General features: G+C 43.8%; 12 protein-coding genes across 12 annotated transcripts; all 12 read left to right on the top strand.

The window, feature by feature from the left end:
- Positions 1-32: 32 nt before the first annotated feature.
- Positions 33-1763, top strand: LSM04_005495 (Glycosyltransferase 61; the record flags this gene model as incomplete). The annotated part of the gene is made up of 1 exon (XM_067338116.1): positions 33-1763. The coding sequence occupies one exon, from the start codon at positions 33-35 to the stop codon at positions 1761-1763; it is 1731 nt and encodes a 576-aa protein (XP_067190794.1).
- Positions 1764-2030: 267 nt separating this feature from the next.
- On the top strand, positions 2031-3763 carry LSM04_000197 (Glycosyltransferase 61; the record flags this gene model as incomplete). The annotated part of the gene is made up of 2 exons (XM_067338115.1): positions 2031-3114; positions 3171-3763. 2 exons carry the CDS (start codon positions 2031-2033, stop codon positions 3761-3763), a joined length of 1677 nt encoding a protein of 558 aa, XP_067190602.1.
- A 267-nt stretch (positions 3764-4030) lies between these two features.
- Positions 4031-5841, top strand: LSM04_000336 (Glycosyltransferase 61; the record flags this gene model as incomplete). The annotated part of the gene is made up of 2 exons (XM_067338113.1): positions 4031-5111; positions 5168-5841. 2 exons carry the CDS (start codon positions 4031-4033, stop codon positions 5839-5841), a joined length of 1755 nt encoding a protein of 584 aa, XP_067190606.1.
- Positions 5842-6330: 489 nt separating this feature from the next.
- LSM04_001166 (uncharacterized protein) lies at positions 6331-7683 on the top strand (the record flags this gene model as incomplete). Its single annotated transcript, XM_067338112.1, has 1 exon — positions 6331-7683. The coding sequence occupies one exon, from the start codon at positions 6331-6333 to the stop codon at positions 7681-7683; it is 1353 nt and encodes a 450-aa protein (XP_067190629.1).
- A 1771-nt stretch (positions 7684-9454) lies between these two features.
- Positions 9455-10297, top strand: LSM04_006272 (uncharacterized protein; the record flags this gene model as incomplete). Its single annotated transcript, XM_067338111.1, has 1 exon — positions 9455-10297. One exon carries the CDS (start codon positions 9455-9457, stop codon positions 10295-10297), a length of 843 nt encoding a protein of 280 aa, XP_067190809.1.
- Positions 10298-10846: 549 nt separating this feature from the next.
- LSM04_001410 (Phospholipase/carboxylesterase/thioesterase) lies at positions 10847-11674 on the top strand (the record flags this gene model as incomplete). The annotated part of the gene is made up of 1 exon (XM_067338110.1): positions 10847-11674. One exon carries the CDS (start codon positions 10847-10849, stop codon positions 11672-11674), a length of 828 nt encoding a protein of 275 aa, XP_067190639.1.
- A 350-nt stretch (positions 11675-12024) lies between these two features.
- LSM04_001038 (uncharacterized protein) lies at positions 12025-12696 on the top strand (the record flags this gene model as incomplete). Its single annotated transcript, XM_067338109.1, has 1 exon — positions 12025-12696. One exon carries the CDS (start codon positions 12025-12027, stop codon positions 12694-12696), a length of 672 nt encoding a protein of 223 aa, XP_067190622.1.
- A 420-nt stretch (positions 12697-13116) lies between these two features.
- Positions 13117-14619, top strand: LSM04_004381 (Short-chain dehydrogenase/reductase SDR; the record flags this gene model as incomplete). The annotated part of the gene is made up of 1 exon (XM_067338108.1): positions 13117-14619. The coding sequence occupies one exon, from the start codon at positions 13117-13119 to the stop codon at positions 14617-14619; it is 1503 nt and encodes a 500-aa protein (XP_067190749.1).
- Positions 14620-15030: 411 nt separating this feature from the next.
- On the top strand, positions 15031-16575 carry LSM04_001741 (Short-chain dehydrogenase/reductase SDR; the record flags this gene model as incomplete). The annotated part of the gene is made up of 1 exon (XM_067338107.1): positions 15031-16575. The coding sequence occupies one exon, from the start codon at positions 15031-15033 to the stop codon at positions 16573-16575; it is 1545 nt and encodes a 514-aa protein (XP_067190649.1).
- An 879-nt stretch (positions 16576-17454) lies between these two features.
- LSM04_003454 (uncharacterized protein) lies at positions 17455-17802 on the top strand (the record flags this gene model as incomplete). The annotated part of the gene is made up of 1 exon (XM_067338106.1): positions 17455-17802. The coding sequence occupies one exon, from the start codon at positions 17455-17457 to the stop codon at positions 17800-17802; it is 348 nt and encodes a 115-aa protein (XP_067190721.1).
- A 647-nt stretch (positions 17803-18449) lies between these two features.
- On the top strand, positions 18450-19064 carry LSM04_003800 (RNA recognition motif domain; the record flags this gene model as incomplete). Its single annotated transcript, XM_067338105.1, has 1 exon — positions 18450-19064. One exon carries the CDS (start codon positions 18450-18452, stop codon positions 19062-19064), a length of 615 nt encoding a protein of 204 aa, XP_067190731.1.
- A 1829-nt stretch (positions 19065-20893) lies between these two features.
- LSM04_002058 (AMP-dependent synthetase/ligase) lies at positions 20894-24217 on the top strand (the record flags this gene model as incomplete). The annotated part of the gene is made up of 1 exon (XM_067338104.1): positions 20894-24217. The coding sequence occupies one exon, from the start codon at positions 20894-20896 to the stop codon at positions 24215-24217; it is 3324 nt and encodes a 1107-aa protein (XP_067190664.1).
- Positions 24218-25623: the final 1406 nt, after the last annotated feature.

Below are 25623 nucleotides of genomic sequence, written 5' to 3'. Positions count from 1 at the left end.
TAAGTAGCACTGCCATCATCCTTGCTGGCACCATGGAGAATCGCAGACCTTCAGTTCGCAATGAACACCGGTCTTACCGTGGAGGGGTGCGACCACGGTATCGTGTGTTAATAATATTGTTTTTGGTTTTATTTTCCTGTATGGTGGCCACTACAGACTACTTTTTCAACGAACGCTCTTGTACTGGTCTTTACGATGACTACCCTGCAGATTTCACTAGCCGTCAGTTGAAGCAGGGGCCTGGGGGTGGTACTGTTCTGGAGCTCCGACCACAATGTGGTGATCCCCCACTGCGGCTTTACAAGCTTCGCGAGTTCTGTGCCACGTACGCCCCAGAGCTGCAGAATGCCACTTGGGCCGACGAGAGTGTGAAACGGTTCCTTGTTGCTCGTGAAGACTACGATGCTGGACTACCTTCGTACCCTTTTCTTCCGCGACCTGTATGCTTTCGCCACGACAAGGTCTTTTACGATGGAGCAGACCTATGGAGAAGTCGGAGTAGTGGCGATACATATATTCAACTGGGTCCTGAATGGCGAAAACTGTCAGAAAAATCTTTGAGCCAACTGCAGCGGGACCCATCCCTTGAAAAACTAGTTGTGGTACCTGCGATTGGCCTTGTTCCCTTGGGTAAATTTATGGTAGGCCAACTATATCATATTATGAACGATTTGGTCGCGCCGCTGATGACTCTCATGACAAGGGGAGGAAACAGAACGGTGCCTCAGCGGCTTACCGAGCTAGCGAGGTCACCTACGCAGTTCTTCACAATGCCTCATAGGCGCCTGATGTGGCCGCGGGCACGGATGGAGTATGCTGTGCCGCAAACAAAGCATTTTATGGGTGCCTTTTCCTATCCCGCAGCACCACCACGCTACTTTTTTGACAGTGCTCCCGTTCTGGATGAAAGTACTCTCTACTGTACCTGCCAGGGGATGTTAATTGGCAACACGGGAACAAAGCAACCCCTTCAACGTGAACGTGCCGCACTTCGCCTTGCAGCCGATCTGATGGTGCGGTATATGAAAGAGACACCGTACGAGTCGACGATAGACGCGGATGTCGAGGTGAAGGAGGTGGGTGGTGTGCCCGTGTTTATCCTGCAACGCTTTAGTCGCGTGCCGCAGATCGCCCGGAACTTCTGGACAACGGAATTGAGTGTGCTGAAGCCTCGTGGGGAGGCGGGGGGTAGTGCGGCGGCTGTGCCGGCCTACCGTCCCAGACTGCTGCTCGTCAACCGCAAGCGGAGGAGGGTACACAACCCGGGCGAACTGGTGGCGGTGGCGGAGCGCCTTGGGTTCAACGTGCAGGTGGCAGATATGGAAGAGATGTCGTTGGAGGAGCAGTTCCACGTGGCCCGGTACGCCGATGTAATGATGGGCATGCATGGCATGGGTCTCACGCACGTCCTGTGGATGGATGGACGCCATCGGAGTGATTGTCGCGCATTAATTGAGCTGATGCCATTTGGGTGTCCGCAGAAACTAATACACTTTTACAGTGCATTTTCGGCAGCCGTTAACATCCACTACGAACACGTGGAGGCCATCGACATGTATATGGCTGACGCTAATGAGGGTATCAACGCAACACAACTAGAAAAAATGAGGGAACGTGAAGTAGCAAAGAGGCGTTTGAAGTTATGTAATTTCGAGTGGTTTCATCGGAGGTTTTCTGAGCAGGTCGCCCTCTACAATGTTTCTGAGGTGGAAGAACGTCTTGTGGCGGCCCTCGCGCGCTTAAAAACGTGTGGTATTTCTTAGTGTATTTTGAATATCTCTCCCTCTCTGGTATATCTAACTTTACCGCCTATTTTGGTGGTGTGCATTGTCCTTATCCATTATTTACTTGTATAGTTGGTGCCGTATTAACGGATCTGGCTCCTCTTGTTTTTTGTATTCCTTCTACTTGGTGAATGACTTGTAGTCTTTTATTGATTGTTCTCATACCTTCTGTTTCTCTCCTTTTGTTCTCCTTGCTCAACCAATTACACTCATTTAAGTAGCACTGCCATCATCCTTGCTGGCACCATGGAGAATCGCAGACCTTCAGTTCGCAATGAACACCGGTCTTACCGTGGAGGGGTGCGACCACGGTATCGTGTGTTAATAATATTGTTTTTGGTTTTATTTTCCTGTATGGTGGCCACTACAGACTACTTTTTCAACGAACGCTCTTGTACTGGTCTTTACGATGACTACCCTGCAGATTTCACTAGCCGTCAGTTGAAGCAGGGGCCTGGGGGTGGTACTGTTCTGGAGCTCCGACCACGACGTGGTGATCGCCCACTGCGGCTTTACAAGCTTCGCGAGTTCTGTGCCACGTACGCCCCAGAGCTGCAGAATGCCACTTGGGCCGACGAGAGTGTGAAACGGTTCCTTGTTGCTCGTGAAGACTACGATGCTGGACTACCTTCGTACCCTTTTCTTCCGCGACCTGTATGCTTTCGCCACGACAAGGTCTTTTACGATGGAGCAGAACTAGGGAGACGTCTCCGTCCAGTGGGAATATATACTACCGTTAACTGGGTTGACTGGGCGAATCTAACGGAGGAGTCTTTGGGGCTACTTCAGCGGGACCCATCCCTTGAAAAACTAGTTGTGGTACCTGCGATTGGCCTTGTTCCCTTGGGTAAATTTATGGTAGGCCAACTATATCATATTATGAACGATTTGGTCGCGCCGCTGATGACTCTCATGACAAGGGGAGGAAACAGAACGGTGCCTCAGCGGCTTACCGAGCTAGCGAGGTCACCTACGCAGTTCTTCACAATGCCTCATAGGCGCCTGATGTGGCCGCGGGCACGGATGGAGTATGCTGTGCCGCAAACAAAGCATTTTATGGGTGCCTTTTCCTATCCCGCAGCACCACCACGCTACTTTTTTGACAGTGCTCCCGTTCTGGATGAAAGTACTCTCTACTGTACCTGCCAGGGGATGTTAATTGGCAACACGGGAACAAAGCAACCCCTTCAACGTGAACGTGCCGCACTTCGCCTTGCAGCCGATCTGATGGTGCGGTATATGAAAGAGACACCGTACGAGTCGACGATAGACGCGGATGTCGAGGTGAAGGAGGTGGGTGGTGTGCCCGTGTTTATCCTGCAACGCTTTAGTCGCGTGCCGCAGATCGCCCGGAACTTCTGGACAACGGAATTGAGTGTGCTGAAGCCTCGTGGGGAGGCGGGGGTAGTGCGGCGGCTGTGCCGGCCTACCGTCCCAGACTGCTGCTCGTCAACCGCAAGCGGAGGAGGGTACACAACCCGGGCGAACTGGTGGCGGTGGCGGAGCGCCTTGGGTTCAACGTGCAGGTGGCAGATATGGAAGAGATGTCGTTGGAGGAGCAGTTCCACGTGGCCCGGTACGCCGATGTAATGATGGGCATGCATGGCATGGGTCTCACGCACGTCCTGTGGATGGATGGACGCCATCGGAGTGATTGTCGCGCATTAATTGAGCTGATGCCATTTGGGTGTCCGCAGAAACTAATACACTTTTACAGTGCATTTTCGGCAGCCGTTAACATCCACTACGAACACGTGGAGGCCATCGACATGTATATGGCTGACGCTAATGAGGGTATCAACGCAACACAACTAGAAAAAATGAGGGAACGTGAAGTAGCAAAGAGGCGTTTGAAGTTATGTAATTTCGAGTGGTTTCATCGGAGGTTTTCTGAGCAGGTCGCCCTCTACAATGTTTCTGAGGTGGAAGAACGTCTTGTGGCGGCCCTCGCGCGCTTAAAAACGTGTGGTATTTCTTAGTGTATTTTGAATATCTCTCCCTCTCTGGTATATCTAACTTTACCGCCTATTTTGGTGGTGTGCATTGTCCTTATCCATTATTTACTTGTATAGTTGGTGCCGTATTAACGGATCTGGCTCCTCTTGTTTTTTGTATTCCTTCTACTTGGTGAATGACTTGTAGTCTTTTATTGATTGTTCTCATACCTTCTGTTTCTCTTCTTTTGTTCTCCTTGCTCAACCAATTACACTCATTTAAGTAGCACTGCCATCATCCTTGCTGGCACCATGGAGAATCGCAGACCTTCAGTTCGCAATGAACACCGGTCTTACCGTGGAGGGGTGCGACCACGGTATCGTGTGTTAATAATACTGTTTTTGGTTTTATTTTCCTGTATGGTGGCCACTACAGACTACTTTTTCAACGAACGCTCTTGTACTGGTCTTTACGATGACTACCCTGCAGATTTCACTAGCTGTCAGTTGAAGCAGGGGCCTGGGGGTGGTACTGTTCTGGAGCTCCGACCACAATGTGGTGATCCCCCACTGCGGCTTTACAAGCTTCGCGAGTTCTGTGCCACGTACGCCCCAGAGCTGCAGAATGCCACTTGGGCCGACGAGAGTGTGAAACGGTTCCTTGTTGCTCGTGAAGACTACGATGCTGGACTACCTTCGTACCCTTTTCTTCCGCGACCTGTATGCTTTCGCCACGACAAGCTCTTTTACGATGGAGCAGAACTAGGGAGACGTCTCCGTCCAAGGGGAATATATACTACCGTTAACTTTGACTGGGCGAATCTAACGGAGGAGTCTTTGGGGCTACTTCAGCGGGACCCATCCCTTGAAAAACTAGTTGTGGTACCTGCGATTGGCCTTGTTCCCTTGGGTAAATTTATGGTAGGCCAACTATATCATATTATGAACGATTTGGTCGCGCCGCTGATGACTCTCATGACAAGGGGAGGAAACAGAACGGTGCCTCAGCGGCTTACCGAGCTAGCGAGGTCACCTACGCAGTTCTTCACAATGCCTCATAGGCGCCTGATGTGGCCGCGGGCACGGATGGAGTATGCTGTGCCGCAAACAAAGCATTTTATGGGTGCCTTTTCCTATCCCGCAGCACCACCACGCTACTTTTTTGACAGTGCTCCCGTTCTGGATGAAAGTACTCTCTACTGTACCTGCCAGGGGATGTTAATTGGCAACACGGGAACAAAGCAACCCCTTCAACGTGAACGTGCCGCACTTCGCCTTGCAGCCGATCTGATGGTGCGGTATATGAAAGAGACACCGTACGAGTCGACGATAGACGCGGATGTCGAGGTGAAGGAGGTGGGTGGTGTGCCCGTGTTTATCCTGCAACGCTTTAGTCGCGTGCCGCAGATCGCCCGGAACTTCTGGACAACGGAATTGAGTGTGCTGAAGCCTCGTGGGGAGGCGGGGGTAGTGCGGCGGCTGTGCCGGCCTACCGTCCCAGACTGCTGCTCGTCAACCGCAAGCGGAGGAGGGTACACAACCCGGGCGAACTGGTGGCGGTGGCGGAGCGCCTTGGGTTCAACGTGCAGGTGGCAGATATGGAAGAGATGTCGTTGGAGGAGCAGTTCCACGTGGCCCGGTACGCCGATGTAATGATGGGCATGCATGGCATGGGTCTCACGCACGTCCTGTGGATGGATGGACGCCATCGGAGTGATTGTCGCGCATTAATTGAGCTGATGCCATTTGGGTGTCCGCAGAAACTAATACACTTTTACAGTGCATTTTCGGCAGCCGTTAACATCCACTACGAACACGTGGAGGCCATCGACATGTATATGGCTGACGCTAATGAGGGTATCAACGCAACACAACTAGAAAAAATGAGGGAACGTGAAGTAGCAAAGAGGCGTTTGAAGTTATGTAATTTCGAGTGGTTTCATCGGAGGTTTTCTGAGCAGGTCGCCCTCTACAATGTTTCTGAGGTGGAAGAACGTCTTGTGGCGGCCCTCGCGCGCTTAAAAACGTGTGGTATTTCTTTGTTTCTTTTGAATTTGTTTAGTTGGGCACATTTCGAATTGTTACTTTTTTTGGTATTTATAATGTTTTATTGTTTGGTTTGATTTTTTGTATTTTTTGCCTTCTTTTGGGATTGGATGAATCTTTTTCTGTGATAATCTTTGTGTGTCTGAGAATACAGGTGCGTGGTTTTTCTTCGTAATGTTGTTGTGTTTGAAGTATTCTTCGATCTTATCAATGTTTTCCTTTCTGTAGATAGATCAATTTTTATTTTATTGTTGCTTTTTGATAGTGGTGTTTTTTTTTTTTTGCATGTTCGCCACCCCTTTATCGGGTTTCGGTTCTTTCGAGTTTTTTTTTATTTTTGCTTAAATGAATTGATTTTAATCATACTTGTATTACTGGTTTGTTAACCGTGTGCATCTGACGTTCCCAACGGCTGATTATGTCCCTAGTCGTTCTCATCCTTTTGATTTTGTTTTTTTTTAATCTTTCTTTCTCTCTTTCTTTCTCTCCCTCTCTCTCTCTCTCTCTCTCTATATATATATATATATATATAAACAAATATATTTGGAAGAAGAGGGAAAAAGGACATGTCTGGCACGCACCATCTATATACGCGCTCGGGTCGCCCGATGCCGCCACCGCCAAAGTCCACACCGCGTCGCTGCTCAAGTGTCTGTCGAACACCCACCAGACGCTATAATCCCGTTGAGCGAAAGTCGCTGAACTCCCGTTCTCCCAGCAGTCGTCGCAGAACAAATCCAAAATACCAACAAATGCAACTGCAGGTGCTGCCGCAACCAAGAGATGATGAAATGAAACTTGTGCCTCTTCGGGCGGCGCAGCGGCGGGGTGGGGAGAATGCCTCAGCACGTCAACCAACACCACTCTTGTTGGAAGAAAACACAGCAGTGAGGGAACGCCAGCAGAGAGAAGGTTATCGACCCGCAGCGGCGGAATCACGTCGTTTGGTACGCAGCACGAATCATCACCTGGATGATGGTCACACGTCAACATTTATGGACGAACGTGACTACCATAGTTTTGCGCGCTGGAATCACAGTAACGAAGCTTCCGCAAGAAGTCCTCATGCCACACGATCATTTTCCCAACAGGGAGGTGAGGTTGGAGATCCACAGCACTCTATAACTCAGCGATTACGGCGTTCTTTGTCACGTGGATATAGTCCCCAGCGTGGTCGCCCAACCTCAGGAGTTGTGGGCACAGAACTTATGCCAACTATGCCATGTCTTCAGGGCACTCATCAAACCTCAAAAAATCGTGACCGAAAGACATTAGAGCGTTTTATTAAAAATCAGCCGGCTGAATCAAGGGATGAGATGATAGCGATGCTGGAAGAGTATAAGGGTCGGGAGAATGAACTCTGTGATGCATTAAATGACGCCTACAGTGAATCTTGGGAAGCGGCCGTGAGGGGTTATAACGCTGGCGCCACGCCACTGCAGGGAAACAACACTCCTGGAAGTCTTTTTCAGTACGAACCACAACAGTTCAGAAACGGAGATAATAGAGATGCTGCTCCAATATCGAATGGGAAAAAAAAGACCGATATGGCGTCCCGTGGTAGATTTAACGAGGATGTCAATTTTGCGCGACAAGGAGTGTCTCCATTAAAGATAATCGCCAGTGCTCAATCATCTCCTTCGCGACCCCAGGGCAGTAATTATAGCCCAAATCGTTTGCAGAGAAATGTGGATACCACTACGCCCGTTCGCAACGATATTTTTAATCGAAACAAAAGTCTTGAGAGAGAACGGTACGATGATGAAGTGAGTCCGAAGCCTCGCCAGGTCCCTGGAGGCGCTGGCGGTGGCTCGGCTTCTGTACCACGTGTTGGTGGTATTCTTGAGTATCGTGAAACATCGTCACGCTCTGGTGGCATGTTGACACCTCCTCTCCCACCTGACCTTCTTACTCGATGAGATACTTAATCAGTATTCAGCACAGTAAAAAATTTCTCTGTGCAACCATCCCGAGTGGTATAGGTAATATGATGATGATGTCGGGGAAGGAACGTTTAAAACCATACATTGTTGTTAAAGTTGTATATGTAAACAGCAAGCAGACTATGGTTTTTCTTTTTGTTTTTCTTGGCGTCTCTTTCATACACCTACTCTCTCATTATTCCCCATTGTATATCTTTTGTTTTCGCATCACCGCATCCCGTTTTACTAGTACTTATTATATATTGTAGTTTGTTGGGAATATTCAGGGTGTATTGTCACTACTACTTTTACGTTTATTATTACTATTATTATTATTATTATTATTATTATTATTATTATTATTATTATTATTATTATTATTATTATTATTATTATTATTATTATTATTATTATTATTATTATTGTCTCTGTGTGCGCGTACGTATGTGATTGTATGTATTAGGAGCTTGCGTTCTGATGTTGTCGAAGTGGTATCGTTGACATATGCCGAGAAAAAAAAAGAGTTCCTCAAAAAGAGGAAGAGAGAGACAGATACAATTACGCACTCACATACACACGTTCAGACGTCCGTGGGTTGAATATAATGTCAAGGACCCCTAAGGTGCCCCTTTCGCTGTGAATGTGTCTCTATTGTGAAATAAATAAAATAAAAATACAGGAGTTCTAGGGGAACCACTTCGTTTTTTTTTTCTTTGTGATTGTTGTTCATATGTTATTCCTTTAGAGATTGTGGGATTCAATTGTGTTTGTCTGTGTCTTTGAAGAACGAAAGAAAACTCTGTTTTTTGTGTCTATATGTGTGTTTAAGTTTCATCAGTGTTACATTGCTGCTGTTCTTTGGCGTTCATTTTCCTATCTATGGCCAACTTGAGAGGGAAAGGCGAGACAAATAAAGTCAATCTTCAGGTGACTGTATAGAAAAAGGAGACGACTTCGTGTGAGTGGAAGATTTACCTTTCGCCTGATCTTTAAATTTCCCCTCTCCGGTTTTTTGTTTTTTTTACGTGGAGAATACGGATTCTCGCAGTAGCATAGCACTGGTCGGTATTTTGAATTGGCAATAGGAAAGACAAGGATAATAGAACTGAATAAGGAAGATCGCTGGAAGAAATGTAGAGAAGAGAGGTTTTTCTAACGAAAGGGGAGTAGACTGAAAAAGCACTAGCACTCGTTGCAAGAACGATGAATAATATGTAAGTAGATCTACTTATATTCCTTTTATTTTCGTTTTCCTATTTTCTCTATCCTTATTTGTCTTCCTATTACCCCCACTTCAATATTTCCATTTACTGTATATTGAGAATGTCAATGACAGGGTTTCACCCCTTTTTTGTTCTCATTTGTTTTTTCCATTTGTTTTGTTTTGGCTTATAATCTTCGTACCAAAGACACAATGTTTATGTATCTGTATTGTCTCTGCCTCGGGCCATGAGGAGGGGGCAAAAAGGCGTGGTTGAAAATTCTGTAGAAAGAAAGAGCATGTACGTAGTATATTTATATGTTTACCTTCATATTGTACGTATACGTATATATATATACTTATGACATGGCTACGTCCCCATTTTTTTTATTTCCTTGTCAGTGCTTTGATCTATTGGCTTCTGTCGAAGTTTTCTTTCTTTTATTATTATTTTGATGCGTTCCTCTTACGTGTGGTGGTTCAGTGTACTTTCTACTCTTATTTCTTTATCTTTTTTTCTGGTCTTTACTTTACGAGCTTTAAAGGAAGGTGCTGATTGCGATCCACATGAGAACGGCACTATTGCCCACATTAGCTCTCACTCTGCTTCTCGTTCTGCAACTCTGCGCTGCTGAGGAGTGCATGCAAGGGATGGAGCTTCCAGCTGAAATGAGTCCTCTGCAGTTGCTGCAACAGTCATCCATGGAATGGCAGGTCAATGTCCAGAATGCAAGCAGTAACCATAACAAAAACAATAATGATAATAATAACGAGAATAAGGGAAATGCGGGTGTGGGGTGGCATTATCTCGGTGTGGTGCATGTGGTCTCGCCGGCCGGAGAACGTTTGGTGCGTGTGGTGCTCCCGCCGCCGCTCGCCGCCCTGCACTGCGAAGAGTCCCGCAGCCGCACCGCCGGCTTCCGTCGCGGTATTTGTACACTGCAGCCAGCAGACAACACAGAGGACGATGTTGTCTTTCACTACCGCGTGGGACGGCGGGACACAGGAAGTACACACACATATGTTGGTACACTCTGCCGTGATGGCTCAGATAATAATGATAATGATAATGATAGCACCGCCGTAGTGGTGGGAACCATCACGTATACGGCAGCCGGTGGTCACACACACGCAGGCGGTGGCGGTGAAACTGCTACTCTTCTTCATCTGCAGTTTGGCGCCACAAGAGTAGCGTGGGTGCCAGCGGCACTGCGGTTGACGGGGTACACACACGAGGAACTCGAACGTCGACGAGTGCGGCGGCGGGTGGCATCATCACTATTAGAACGTTGGGGATATCCATTGTTGTTTGTAGCACTACTGTACGCCAGTCTCAGCGGGCTTGCGTGGTGGGTAAACCTTCAGAAGCGGCATCCTCACACATCAGATGGAAAGCCAAAACAAGCGTGATGTGAATGGGATGAAAGAAAAAGCGAGAAAGAAAGAGGAAAAAAAAGAGATAAAATGAATGTTTCTTACGAGTGGAGAAATGGTGCCTCTACTTGTGGTGGGTGTTGCCCCGTATTTCTGTGATCCTGGTGTTAGTGTTAGTGGTAGTGGTGGCTGACCTTTGCCTTTGTTGTGGGGTGGTTTCTCTGCAATCTTGTCCTGATGGGGTCAGAGAGAGAAAGAAAAGGAGAGAGGGAAGTCATTCTAAGAAGGAAAATTAAAGTGTGAATTGATCTGTTGGGTTGTTTCCTGTGAAAGACTTCTCCCCTTTTCTCCCTATTGTTGCTCCTCACATGAGATTGCTTTGTTTTTTCTTTTTGCTTTTTGCTTTCTCCGATAACCCTCTGCATTTCTCATTTCGTTTTCTATTCCTGTTTGGAGAATAGCACACACACAAAAAATAAAAATAAAAACAGTTGCTGTCGGTAACTTGTACGTACATAAAGAAATAATAGGAGACATTGTGATACACGCCTATATTGTATTTGAATTAACTCATAGATTCATATTATGATCGGTACACCAATCGAGAATCTTACAACGGCTCAGATAAAGGAGGAGTTGCGTAGTTTGTATGGTGTAAAGGATTTCTCCGATTGTTTGGAAGTAAAGGAGCTGCAAGCCAAACTCACCAATGTACGTAACACGCAGCCCATAACCCATGGACTTCGTTATGGCCCACTGTTGCAAATTGGTAATAAACAATCCCCAACAGGTGTAGTAACGTTATCGCATGGTTTGGGTGACTCCGCACATGGTTGGGAAGATGTGGCCGCTGAAATATCAAGTCGTATGCCGCATCTACTCTTTTTGTTGCCAACAGCCCCGATGCGAGGCGTTACGATTAACGGCGGTATGAGTATGAACGCTTGGTATGATATTACCAATCTCATTGGAACAGCATCACCGCCGCGTCAGGAAAGCGAAGCTGTGATGGCCTCCGCAGACTATATTTGCAGCTTAGCGTATACCGCCACACAACGTTACCGTATTCCCAACAATCGTGTTGTATATGCTGGATTCTCACAAGGTGCCGCAGTATCACTTGCGGCCGGCATAACGAGTCGTATTCCCCCAGCTGGTGTGGCAGTTCTCTCAGGATATCTCGCAGGTGGTAATGAGGTTCTGTCACGTCTGCGCAACAAGAGCACACCTATTCTCATGTGCCATGGAACACATGATAACATAGTGCCATTAGATGCGGCACAGCGTACAAAAGAGGCTCTGGAGAAAGCCGGTGTAAATTCAGTAAAGCTAAATACCTATCCAATGGAGCACTCATCTCACCCGAAGGAAATAGAAGATGTGGTGAATTTCCTGAAGAAAGTGCTTCCATAGGCAACATCTGGGGAGTGACAAGGAGTATCTAAAAAAAGGAGGGGAATTAAATGGTAGAAGAGAAAGATATATATATTAAAAAAAAAAAACTCCCATTTTTGTGAGGATAAGCTACACCTACACATGAGTGCATGGGGATAGATATAGACACCGTCACGCACACACACGCAAAAAAAAAACAATCTTGAGAAATATAAAACAACCCTGTATTACTTTTTCCCCTCCCTCTCTCTCTCTATCTATCTATCTATCTTTGTATATACTTAGTTCTCGTCCCATACATACACACAGACACACAAACAAAACAAAACAAAACAAAAACACCACCCCTGACTCTGTGGCTGTGGGCGATGCGCTGCACGCGGGCCCCACTGCTGGCCAGCTACACGTACTTTGAGGACATGTTCCCCCGCCACGCCCCCGCCCCGCGATTCGAAACGTTTGAGGCGCAGTCCGCCGCCGCCGCCGTGCGATCACTCGAGCCCCGCCGACAGAAGACGGAAACGGAGAAGTTGCATCATCTCCACAATTGGCAGCGCGAGCCGGACGGTCTCACACCACCGCCGGAGTTTGGATGGCCAGAGGAGTGGGGGCCAGAACCGGGAGAGGAGGGACATAGTACGTGGTATAAAAAGAATAGAATGTATATGTCGTATGAAGAAAAGTCAAAGTACGACTTGCGTATGGGCGTCCCTGTTGAAAAGAACTCTATGCGACATCAAGAAATGCCATATCATAAGCGCATGAAGGCGGCTTATCATAACTTGCATGAGGAGAAACCGCAGTGGTTTGATCCGCGACAGCGAAAGTATTGGGCACAGTACTCATACGAAGATCAACGGGACTCCGTCGCCAAGTCCCGTGATGAATTTTTGAAAGAGTGGCTTGATAAACCAGATGTAACGCAGGAGAACGTAGCGAAGAAAATTGGGGACTACAATGGTACCGCAAAACATCAACAAGTAAAACCTGTGCAACGGCGTCCCGAATGGGAATTAGCTCCCCTACCCGAGAATAGGTAACAAAAAAAATGTAGTTTTACTGCTGTGGTAGCATGGGATGTTATTATTATTTTTGTGTGTGTGTGTGTGTGTGTGTGTGTGTGTGTGTGTGTCGTTGGTGCTGTATTTGGGTATATTCATATTATATATTCGTTGTAGTGTCATTATTTTGTTCCATATCTCTTTTTCTTTGTTTTTTTTTTTCTATCGAGAGAATTATTATATGCGTCTTCTTGACGTCATTTCTCTGTTGATTGTTTCTCCATTTTATCATACATTTATATCTCACAGAGGGATTTATTTTTCTCCGCCACGGTTCTCATTTCTTTCTCCTTTGTTATTCTTGTTGTTGTTATTGTTTTTTTTTTACCCTCAAACTACTGTGGTGATTATTACTAATATAAATAAATGAGGGGAAAGGGAAGAGAAATAGAGAACGAAATGATGCGTCATGTTTCTCTCAGTAGGGGTGTGTTGCGCGCGGCAATTATGGCGACAGAGACGTCGCGACATTCGACAATTCTCTTACCATTGGTACGTCACCAAAGTTCAGATGCCTCAGTGAGACAATCAAGGCATTTGCCAAAGGAAAAGAGTAGGATCCATGCGATAAGCACAAATACAGGAGATGCCTCTGCGTATGTTGGTGGTGATGATTTTCCTGATTTTTCTTCTCTACGCCATACAGGATATATGTTACTTCACAGTCGCCGCCTCTGGGTACCAGCTATTATGGCTGCTTTCTACCAAGCTGCCGCACCGTTTGCACTGACATTTTGGATCTCCCAGGGTTGTTATCTGAGTCTCTGTGTAATGCTGCAGCGTCTTAATGTTCGTGGTCGTATGAATCATGTAAGAAAAGACCTCACCGGCTACACCTGCGTGGTTACTGGTGGTACTAGCGGTATTGGACTCTACACTGCTATGCAGTTGCTTGATATGGGGGCGCATGTTGTACTCGCCGCACGCCCAGGACGAGAGGAAGAGACACGAGCCTACATAAAGGCACATTGTCAGTGTACAAAAGGGACAGATGCTAATGTATTAGAGAAACGATTGACTTTTGTTCCACTAGACTTGTCGAATCAATTGGATGTTATGGCATCTGCTGCACGTATTAAGGGGATGTTTGGTGATCGAATTGATCTCTTGGTAAACTGTGCTGGTGTCTGGCGGGATGAACCAACAGTAACCAAGCAAGGTTTTGAGGAACACATTGGTGTAAACTTTCTCGGTCCGTTTCACTTCACAGAGGCGTTGTTGCCATCTTTACAGCGATCTAAACATGGCGGTCGTATCGTATATGTCACATGTGCCTCACACAACGGTGTACATAAAGCAAATATTGTGCAAGAACGTATGTTATTAAAACCATCACCTGAAGAGTCACAAGTAACAGCACGTTGCTACAGTGCTTCTAAACTAGGCAATGTGTATCACGCACAGTCTATCGCTGAACGGCGCTATGAGGGAATACCGCTCAATAAACCATCAGAATTACGTCCGGTGGATGTGTGTTTGGCGGATCCTGGTTTCTGTGCAACAAACCTCACATATCGTGAATCTCCACCCATTCTTGGAATGAGCATTATTGTACGCACACTTCGTTCACTATGGATAAAGGATGGGTATGAAGGAAGTCAGACGGTGGTAAACTGTTGTGTACGTGATGATATCGAAAATGGTGGCTATTATGCCGAATGTTTACTAATGCCAAGTGGATTAAGCCGTCGTGCGCATGATGCCAAAAGTCGTAATGAGGTTATACACTGGGCAATGTCAAGAACAATCGCAAAGTACTACACATTAAAGCCACCCGGGGGAGAAAAACGCGTGAGTGGTGTTACCGCTACTGCTGCGGCGCCTTCTTCTTCTACTTCATCCTCTTCCTCCTCTGAAAGAGTAGAGGAGAATACCAAAAGCACGATGAAACAATCAAATTAGCAATACCTTCTTGTTAAAGGAGGGGTACCGTTGTATGAGAAGGGGTTTTGTTTCCCCTACGGCCACACTCGCAAGGACACATATGCGTAGACGCCCGTACACACACAAATACATAAATGCATACATACATACACGTAGTGATTGTTCGAGTCTGTCTGTCTGTGTGTTGTTTTTGTGGACATTTCTTCGAAAGAATGAAACGGGAAAAAAAAAGGAAAATGAACCTGGTTTCTCTTTTCTTTTATGACTGAGTGTATTCCTTTTGTTTTTTCCTTTTTCTTTTTTTTTTTTTCATGCTGTATATATTTGAAGTTGTTTCCTTCTTTTTTTCTCTTTTTTTATCTTTTTTTTTTCTTTCTTGTCATATTTATATCAAAACAAGAGAGGGGGATAGTGTACAGCAAAGTAAAAATGCAACGCTCTTCCAGCATTCGCTTTACTGCTAGTGTTGCTGCTACTGCCGCTGCTGTTGTTGTTGTTAGAACAGCGGCAGCTTCAATTAGTCTAAATACGTCATCGCATGGCAGTTGTGGTGTACGTCATTACCACAAGCCGACAGGACGTCTTCTGCGCCCCCGCAAACTTTCGCAGGCGAAACAGAAACCGCTTTATCCAGGTATGTACAATCATGTGAAAAAGTTTGATGGTGAGTATACTTACAATCATGGAAGCCACACCTTTGCAATAATTCGTGAAGGATCTATCTTTGCCATTTTGCCTGTTGGTTGTCTTATTGCCTATAGTGCTTCCTATTTCCCTCAATTTGCCGCCGTCCCAATGGAACTGCAGGCTTTATATCTCTTATTGCTTGCCGGCTGCACCCGCTGGACCGCGCGTGGTCGGCAGAACCGTGAACGAAAAGACTTAATGGATCGACATGTTGTTATTACTGGCGGTACGAGTGGAATTGGACGTGAAACGGCGGCGCAACTCGCCTCAATGGGAGCTAATGTGACGGTGTTGTCGCGCAATGGACCACATGTTGATGCTGCTATGAAATATATTAGAAAATTTTCACAAAGTGAGTCGCAGGAGATACACTTCACCGCATTAGACCTCGCAGACTTCATTGCCGTACGTGATTACTGCAAACGTGCACGACATAATAAAATGACGATAGATATTCTAGTGAATAATGCTGGATTAATGGAACAGAATCAGGTGATGACTCGCTTTGGTGATGATGAACAGCTTGCTGTAAACCTCTTAGGCCCCTTTCTTCTTACAGAAGGGTTATTACCACTTGTAGCGGAAAATAAAGGACGGGTGGTGTACGTTTCCTGTTCTGCCCATGTTGCGGTAAAGGGAAATATTGTAGCCACATATCTCTCTGGTCGCGGGTTGTGGTCGCCTCGTGTGCGGGATAAGTTTGACGGACTGGAACAGTATGGATTCACTAAACTTGGTTGTATTTACCACGCACAGAATCTTGCAGCTCGATCCTATGTTCATACATCTCATACATCATCGCTTCTCTCTGTCCATACCAGTAATACTAGTACTAGTACTAATTCTACTGATGCTATTAATAATAATAACAATAGTGGTAGTAGTAGTAGTGGTAATAATAACAGTGGCGGTGGCGGTAGTAGAAATAGCAATAGCAACAACAGCAATAATAATAAGAATAACAATAATAATAGCTCACCACTGTACACCTGCTGTGTCGCAGTTCCTAGTGCTGTCGTGACAAATCTTTATCGTCACGTTCCGCTTGCTGCAACATTCCGCTGGGGACGCTATTTTTATCTGCTCTTCATGCGTACACCGTATGAGGGAAGTCAGGTGGTGGTGAACTGCTGTGTGCGAGAAGAACTTGTGAATGGTGGATATTATCAGAACTGTCGATATAGTCCATCTGGTCTTTCCGCTGCTGCGTGCAATGTGGAGGAACGCAATAGTGTATTAGGCTGGGTGCGAAAGAAGATGCAACCGTACATGCGATGGGATGTCTAACGGTATGGGGAAAAGGTATGTACCTGTGTTTTTGTTGTTGTTACGTATAGAGGTGCTTTCTTTTTGTTTTGTTTTTGTGTTTGAAGGAAGTGAAGGAGCCGCGAATCGAGTGATTTCTTCTTTGTGCTATTATTATTACTATATTGTGTTTTTTGTTTTTGTACGTGATTTTTACTTATTTATTCGTTTTGCACAGCCATGTTTGTTATTGTTGCTGTTTGTTTTGATGTTTCACGGAGATGGGAGATGTAGAAAGAGAGTAAATTAATTTAGTGATGGCAGGGGAGTATTTGATTTGAAAAAAAAAAATAACGCAGAGAAAATAGATATGAGTAACAGGCAGTATTATTAGAAGAGAATATGTGTTTATCTTTCTCTCTCTATCTATGTCTATCTCTCTCTTATTGTGCGTACGTGTACTTGTGTAAAAAAATTAAAAGAAAAAGAGAGATTAAAGTAGCCACACAAGAATTTAGATGAGAAGAAAAAAAAAGATGAGGAACAGTAGCGTTACGTGATGGATGTTAATAATACACCATATTTCTTTCTTTGTAGATATATATATATTCCTTGATGTCCTATATTGTTTACCAAAATAGACTCACTCTCATCTATGCACTCTATCGCTTTCTTTCTACTATTCCCTCTTGCTACAGATAGTCTGCATTTTCCTACGCGTGTACAAAAGCTTAAAGGCATTATACATTAAAAGGAAAGGAAGGAATTAGGAACTCAAGCTTTACTAGCAAAAACAAGTACGACAGGGTGCATCAGAAGAGAACAAGGTGTATATTTCTATCTATATCTGTGCTAGAGTACAACAAGAAGAAGTAAAGAAATAAAAAGAAAAGAAAAAGAGTAAAAAGAAAAAAAGATAATATGGTGAAGTTAACACATGATGAGACGCAGCGTGTGAAGACGGCGTTTCTCTCCTACTCGCAGGGCCAAAACCGCGTGCCGGAGGCGATGATGGATCAACTCATCTGCGGGGCGGTGCCGGGTCTCACCTGGGAACAGCTCCAGGCCCGCAAACCAGCGAAGAGCACCAATGCCAATAAGAAGGATAATAACAGTAATGATGGATATGACCGCGGGGCCTTCTTTGCCCTCGTGGCGTCAGATCCAGTGTATGTGCAGTTCATTACCGCACACTTCCCACCCGCACCGGAGGAGGAGCGGGCACCAGAGGTCGATGCACTCGAGCTGAAGACACAGAAAGGCTTTTGAACACCATAACACTTTAAATAATATTTATGTGTAAGTGTGTGTGTGTGTGTGAGAGAGAGAGAGAGATGAGGAGGAGGAAAAAAAAAAGAATATTCTGCTTTGTTTTTTTGTTTTTGTTTTTTTTTTCGTAGAACCCATGCACTGTATTGTCTCTTTTTTTTCTTCTTTATTTTATGTGAATGTGTAATATATTGAGTACATTGATGCCGTGTTGCGCTTTGGATGTAACTATCTCTCTTCGCCTCCTCCCTTCGCTCTCTATCGTTCTAGTTCTCTGTATCTGAAGGTGTTCATGTTGTTGTTGTTGTTTTTTTTTTTTTTTTTTGGTGGGTGTGTGCAGTTGTTTTCGTGACGATTTGTATGCATTCAGACTTTTTTTTTGATGTTATGTGCCTTTTCTGCTTTGCTGATGTTTCTCTATTGTAACTGAGGAGATACAACACTTATTATTATTATTACTACTACTACTATTATTACTACTACAGAGGGAGTGAGGAGATGGAAAGAGATGCCTATATCTCTTTTGGCACCCTCATCCTTCTTATTCTTATTCTTCTCTTCGTGTTGAATTATCTTTCTCTCTCTCTCTCCCTCTCTTTGTGCGTGTATTTAGTTGTTTTTCCTTTAAAAAAAAAAGAAAGAAAAAAATGGAAGATGACTTGGCGGCGGAGATCGCCAAGATAGAAGCGGAATTAGAGGCGGATTGCCAATTACGCGACAAACAACAATTACAACCACAACAGTTCACTTCAACTGGAGTTATACCCGCTTTTGGTGGAATGCCAGCCCAGCAGCAGCAGGCACTTCAACAACAACATCAACATGTTGATCATCATCATCAGATGTTTCCAAACAGCCAACAAGCGGGAGTTTATCCTTTTGTGCAACAACAACAACAATTACAACAGCAGCACCAGCAGCAGCAATTACAACAACAACAACAACAAGTGGGGGTATCGTCCATCTCCAATGCGGCAGCAGCGCAGGCCCATCAGTTCTCTAAGGACAGTGATGGGCGCTCGATCTTTGTGGGAAATCTGCCGAGAGGTGAGAATGGAGGCCCGACGTCCACGCCGGAGGAGTTGACGGAGTTCTTTTCAGACTGTGGGCAGATATTAAACTGCACGGTGTTGCGTGACCGCACAACCGGAGAGTTGAAGGGAACCGCCTATGTGGAATTCGCCTCCTATACAGGTATGGGAAGGGCCATTGATACCAAGAATAATGCAAACTTCAAGGGAAGTACTATAATTGTATGTTGACCGGTGAGTCCAATAAAATATATATTATATATAATTAATATGTATATCCCTCTCTCTCTCTCTTTCTTAAAGTGTGTGTGTGTTTGTGTTTGTCTTTATTTCTTACTTTCATAGTTTTAGTAAGAACAAAAGATTTAAAAATATATCCCACCCCCACCCCCCTCTATTGTACGCCGCACGGCCCCCCCCTCTCCCACGAAAACGCAAGAAAACCATGGAAACAGTGAAAAGGTGAGTGAGTGAAGGCCTTGTACCCTAATACTTATGGATTGACATACATTTATATAAATAAACAAAGGGACTGTGTAATATTATGAGACGGCACTATATATATATATAAAGGAAAAAAGAAAAAAAGCCGTATAAATATCTAACAACAAAAAGATCTACACCAACATTCCAAAGAACTAGGCAAGTACATCAAAGAATAAACAAGAGAATACAACATACTTAAAGAAAAAAAAATCGAAAAAAAGACAAAAAAAACGAAAAAAAAATTACAGATATAAAAACAAACAAAAAGAAAAAACATTTAAAAAAAAGGGAAACATCTACCATCTATTTAGACATAGCGAATATATCCTTGAAACACATTACACATCAAAAGACGTACTATTGCCTCTGGGACTCACTCATTTTAGCCACTCAATCACTTCTTCACTGTTTCCATCGTTTTCATCCTCCTCTCTTTCTTTTAAGTATTCTACCTCCCTCTCTGATGCATTCCAACTTTTCCTGAAATTCTTGCTTTTCTCCTTCCTTCTTCTTCTTCTGGCCCTCAACCACCTGTCTTAATTTGTAATATATATATATATTTCTGATGGATTTACTCTTTGTTCGCAGGTGACGAAAAAGCGGTCGGCATTCCGCCCGGAGCGGGCCCGTGGTGGCCGGGGGGGCAGAGGGGCGGCGGCCGGCAATAACAATAATGCGGATCCGTACCAGGCGATGATGGCACTGATGGGAATGATGGCCAGCGGGGCGATGATGCAGCGCGGGGGCAGAGGACGGGGCGGCAGAGGCGGGAGAGGCGCGGCTACGCACTATAATAATAATAATAACGCACCCGCAGGCTTTCAGCCATTCCAATAGTAATGATGATGATGATGATATGTCTATGCCTATGTGTCTGTGTGATTGTGTGTGTGTATGCAAGGCAGATAAAGAATAACTTCAGCAGAGGCGGAAAGCAATGGAGAGAATGGAAAGAGGAATACATACATGGGTGAAAAAGAAAAAAAAAACAGACTCTCTACGGAAGAAGAAACTGAAGGAACCATTTTAAATGAGAGAACTACTTTTGTTTCTCTTTATATGGCTTGTGGTTCTCTTGAGAGCAGTTTAATATATGTTTGTTTGTTTGTTTTTTCTTTCGTGTGATTCCCGCTGGTGGTATGGGTTGTTTCTGATTCATTTTGAGTATAGAAACAGAGGAGAAAAAAGTTTACCAAACTAAAAAAAAAATAGATAAATTGTTCACCGTAGTATATGTATCTTCCGTCTCTTCTCACCCAAGCTGGCAGAAACGAAAAAAAAAGAAATAATAACAATATTTATTTGTTGTAATGAGCTCGGCAAAACAGAGGAGTAATATATACCTATCTTCGTATACATGTATTTTGTTCTCAGTACTCATTGCACTATTGTGAAGAATTTTGTAGCTGTGCTCTTCTCTGATTTAGTTTTCTCTTCTCATTATTGGTGGGTTGTGTGGATCCTGCAAAGTAAGATAAAACAAAGGCTGAACGCAGAAAAAGAAAGGGAGAGAGGTGGTGGAAGAAAGTCATAAATAAATAAATATATATATATATATATATATATATATTACAATGGCTACAGTAAACACAGAAGGTAAATGGAAATGGGCGCTCAAGTCAGAATATGCCTATATTACCACAAAAGAATATATTAAATTGGGAAGCGCGCTGGGAAACGTTCAGGCGCTCTCTGCACTGCGCAAGATGAAACTTGCATGGAGAAATGCAAAACAAAAGGGTTTTTCAAGTAACACATCTTGGAACACCGTGAACGATCATTACAAAAATGATAATATTAACAATGAGAATAAAAAGTATAATACCTACAATGCCATCGATGATTTTCTTTCTCCACTCCTCTCAGAGGTCGTATCCATTGCAGATATAACACATGGTCAGTCAATGAGTCGAAGAATAATACAGACATTTCGAAGGCAGGCGGAACGTGTGACGAACGCACCGCGAGAACATCAGGTGGTGTTTGAAATGTCTGCAACAGATGCCGCTATTTCTAGTATGAAACTTCGCGAGGCCCCGTTAAATATTACATATGAAGAGGCAGTGGTTTTGACAAATCTCATTAGTGAGGCACTCGCATGGGAATGGTATTGGCTTACATGTTCAGATGTTGATAATATTGATAGTAATGATAATAATATCATGAGATCTGAAGGAATACAAAGTTCCCGAAAGAAGAGTTTGGAAACGCAGCCGCATACACTTGCCATGATGCTGGATAATAGTACGGAGTTTAATCTCATTTGGATGGCCGTCTCTGAGGCGAGTGTTTGGATGACATTCTTAGATGCGCTTTATGGTGAGGAAAGATCTAGTCTGCGGTATCACCATTGTAGTACGGCTCTTCTCAATACAAATCTCGCTAATCACCACATGTTATCTCACGGACTGGAGTGTGTCACGGCAGACATACTGGTGTTAGAGGAAAAGTTTATTCCTCTCCTCTTTGAGAAGGAAGAGTTGAAAACGAAGAACGATAAGGAAAAGAGGAAGAAAAAAATAATGCTTCCATCATGCGTTAAACGTGTGTTTATATGGCGAGGAACTCCCGCAGGGACTTCAGGAGGAAATGTAAATGGAGTGGAATCTTGGATGCTTGAAGAGATACGGCAATTCAATCAACAACAACAACAAAGCAGTATAAGGGGTAATAATAGTAACAATAATAATAATGACAACAACAACAACTACTACTATAAAAATCCTAGTATGAGTGGGTCTATATTAGATCTTTTCGATCTTTTACGACGTTATTATATCCCACAACGAAATCAAGAAGAAGGAAAAAAACAAGAATTATTGTTTCCTATTCTTACAGAACATATTCTTCGTTTTCCTCCAAATATAAATTTTATATCAAATGAATCAAAGTCAAATTCGCAACCATATATATCCGCTTTAATTGAAAATATGCAGAAGGTATTACTTCAATTTCGTCCTGTGATGCCAGTTCTACATATTTATACTTCCGGAACAACTGGTCTCCCTAAGGCTGCACGGTTTAGTCATTTACGTTTTTTCGCCGCCTTCTTCCTCGCTTCTGTACTACCACTACGGCAGAAGACATGGGAAATATTGTCAAAAACTAATACTAGTAATGGAAAGAATGAGACTAATCGAACTGGATTTTGGTCTGGGTTGAAAAATATGTTTTTTGACCCTTATCCTTCTTTTAAAGATGAACTTAATGTTCTCACTGTTTACAATTGTCTTCCTATGTACCACACTGTGGGTTCCGTCTTTTGTATGGGACACCTTCTTCGAGCATTAGAGGAACAGCAGAAGGTATATGCCTCAGTATTCTCATATAAACTAGGTTCAGAGGAGTTAGAAGAGAAAAGAAGTTCTCTGCATAGTTTGATACCTCTTAAAAACGAAAATGGAGAATGTTTAGCTCCGACAGCGCGAATGATTATTAGAACAAAATTCAGTGCATCTCGATTTGTAAGTGATTTACAGCATTATCGTGTTACTGTTTTTCAGTACATTGGTGAAATTATACGCTACGCTCTACATTATGAGATGAAGCAAAAGCAAACCCTACATAGTGGTAATGATGTAGTTGTCCGCGTAGATGACAAGGATGTAAAGAGTAGTTTCAATGGTAAAAGTTCCACAACTGATACTCAGCAAGAAAAAATATGGATTGTACCTTTTGCATTTGGAAATGGACTTCGTAGTGATATCTGGAATGAAAGCAAGTCCTATATTCATATCGCTCAAATTGTTGAGTTCTACAGTTCAACTGAGGGAAATATATTTCTCATCAATCTATTTGATCTTCCTGGTGTCTCTGGTCATCTTCCACTCTTCCCAGCACCAATTTACCGTCTCTCCACACAATTTAATCCACTCTTCCCGTTTCGCGTTGCACGTTACGACTTTGATCGGGGCGAAGTCTGGCGAGATCCTGTGACTGGCCGTTGTGCATATTGCGATGTGGGCGAAACAGGAGAAGTAATGGGTGAAATCATTCGCGGTTTTGATATGTTTGGTCTGCGCCGCTTTGACGGTTATCACAGTGCGGCGGAAACACGCCGAAACATTATCCGTGATGTCTTTACTCCCGGTGACGCGTACTTCCGCTCCAGTGATCTCGTTCGCTTTGATGAAATGGGATTTGTGAAGTTTGTCGATCGTGTAGGGGAAACATACCGCTGGAAGGGTGAGAATGTCTCCACAACGGAAGTAACGAATACTATTAATATGATCGCCGGCACACGGGTGGCGGTGCAGGAGGCGGTTGTGTATGGTGTGTGTATACCAAACCGCGAGGGACGCGCTGGGATGGCAAAGCTCACACTCACACAAGAAAGACCAAAAAGGATAAAATCATCAACCTCAACAACAAGAAGCGAAGTAGCGGCGAATGAAAGTGTAAATGCACTGCATGTGTCCAGGGCGGAGGAACGGTTCTTTCTGCAGAATGAACTCTATGGACTTCTCAGCGGTAAGGAAGGGGATGGATCCACCGCACTGCCCTCCTATGCTATTCCCGTCTGTATTCGTGTAGATGATGTGGATGAGGATGAAGATACGGATACACGTGGTATGCATAAAGAAGAAGAAGAAGAAGAAAAACAAGATAAGGCAAAGGAAACGTCCGCTTCAGTGGCTTTAAACAACACCGCTGATACGGCGCACACCACAACAACATTCAAGTACCGTCGACACGTCCTCGGAAAGGAGGGTTATCAGTACGCCTTCTCAGGAAATGAGGCATACAAATCACGGGTATATGTTCTGGTAACAAGGAGAGAACTTCTTGAGTCAACAGGGATGAAACCCATTCCTGAGGCTGTGGATTGTGGTTATGTCCCGTTAAATGCAGAGACGGTCGGTTTTTTCGGTAAAGAACTTCAGTACTGTGGGTGGTGACACTCTTTTTAGACTTATAGTTTCAAATGGTAAATATGATATACGTATGTGCTTATGTTGTTAAAATCAATTGTTATAGCTGTTGCTATTTTATTTTTGTTTGTTTGTTTTTGTGTTTAACCCCTCTCCAAAATACTCTCCTGAAGGGAATCCCTTTCTTTTTGATATATATATATATATATATATATATATTTTGAAGTGCCGCTTCTGGTAGTTAGGTGGGTAGTCCATCCCGCCACAATGTGAAAAGTTTTGCATTTTTTTTTTTTTGCTTGTTTTGTTTTATTATCGTTTCTCCCTGTATTTGTGGGTACCACATTATTGTTATTTTTTCCCTCTTTTAGAAATGAAAAAAAAACCTCAAATGCCAATCCTATATTTCAAACGTTCGTGGGTTTCTTATCTGTGGTTTATTATCTCTGTGTGTATCATTGATAACGGCAGAACTCTGTATCTCCAGAAGAAGGCAAACTGGAGCAAAGGATGGAGAATGGATATTTTGTACAGATGTGTTTTTTTTTTTTTTTTTTTTGATCGGAGGGATTGGGAAAGAAATGGTCAAATTTTACTTCCGGTAAAGCGAACGAAAATTTTCATTGTATTAGGCTTTCTTGGTTCATATGTGTACAGATGATATCGGATAATATCTTTATTTATTTGAAAGAACCAATTTTTCCATCCATACATTCATCCCTCTTCACCTCTCCCCGTACTGGGGAAGTGGATTAAAAGGGAATTTCAACATTTTTTTCTCAAAACGACTAATAAATAGATCGTTGAGAGACTTTTCTGACTGTTTATTTAAAACTGAATGGGCGATAAAATATAAAATGGGAAAAAAAGAGATATTTATTTTTGCTTTTATTCTTTTATTCTTTCTTTTTTCTTTGCTCTTTATATGTGAAGTAAGGCGTGTAGACTATTCTTCCTTTCTTTTCTTTGTTACTTGCTTCTTCAGACCACCTCATTTACCGCAAAAAGAGGGTGAGGATACCATGTTTGAATGGTCTCGTGGGAAGAGCAGCAGTAATATCAATGACAATATGAACAGTAGTGGTCTTGTTACCTCAGCAAATAATGTGGAATTTTTAGCGGGGGAAAGGAGTAGTCTTTAACTTATTGTGGATACACTTAACGACACCTTGGACTATAATTATTCAAAGAGAAGACATGAAGAGAATGACAATAACAATTCTGGATCTTTATCTCGTAGTAATGGAGTTATCGCCACAGATGTAGAAATGCTGGAGTTGTTAGGTATGTTTCCGAGAGTGCTTCAAGGCGCTGTTGCCCCTGCGGTTATGGAATAGAAGGAGAAGCAGCGGGAATTAATGGATATTTATAACGTTCCACGATCTCCTCTCTTCTCACGGTATATCATACTTTATCGTCTTCTTTTTAATCCA

This window comes from Trypanosoma melophagium, assembly GCF_022059095.1.
Source record: "Trypanosoma melophagium isolate St. Kilda chromosome Unknown ctg26segment0, whole genome shotgun sequence".
NCBI classification, from domain to species: domain Eukaryota; phylum Euglenozoa; class Kinetoplastea; order Trypanosomatida; family Trypanosomatidae; genus Trypanosoma; species Trypanosoma melophagium.
Note: the sequence above shows the minus strand (reverse complement) of the source record. Positions and strands in the feature narration are given on the sequence as shown.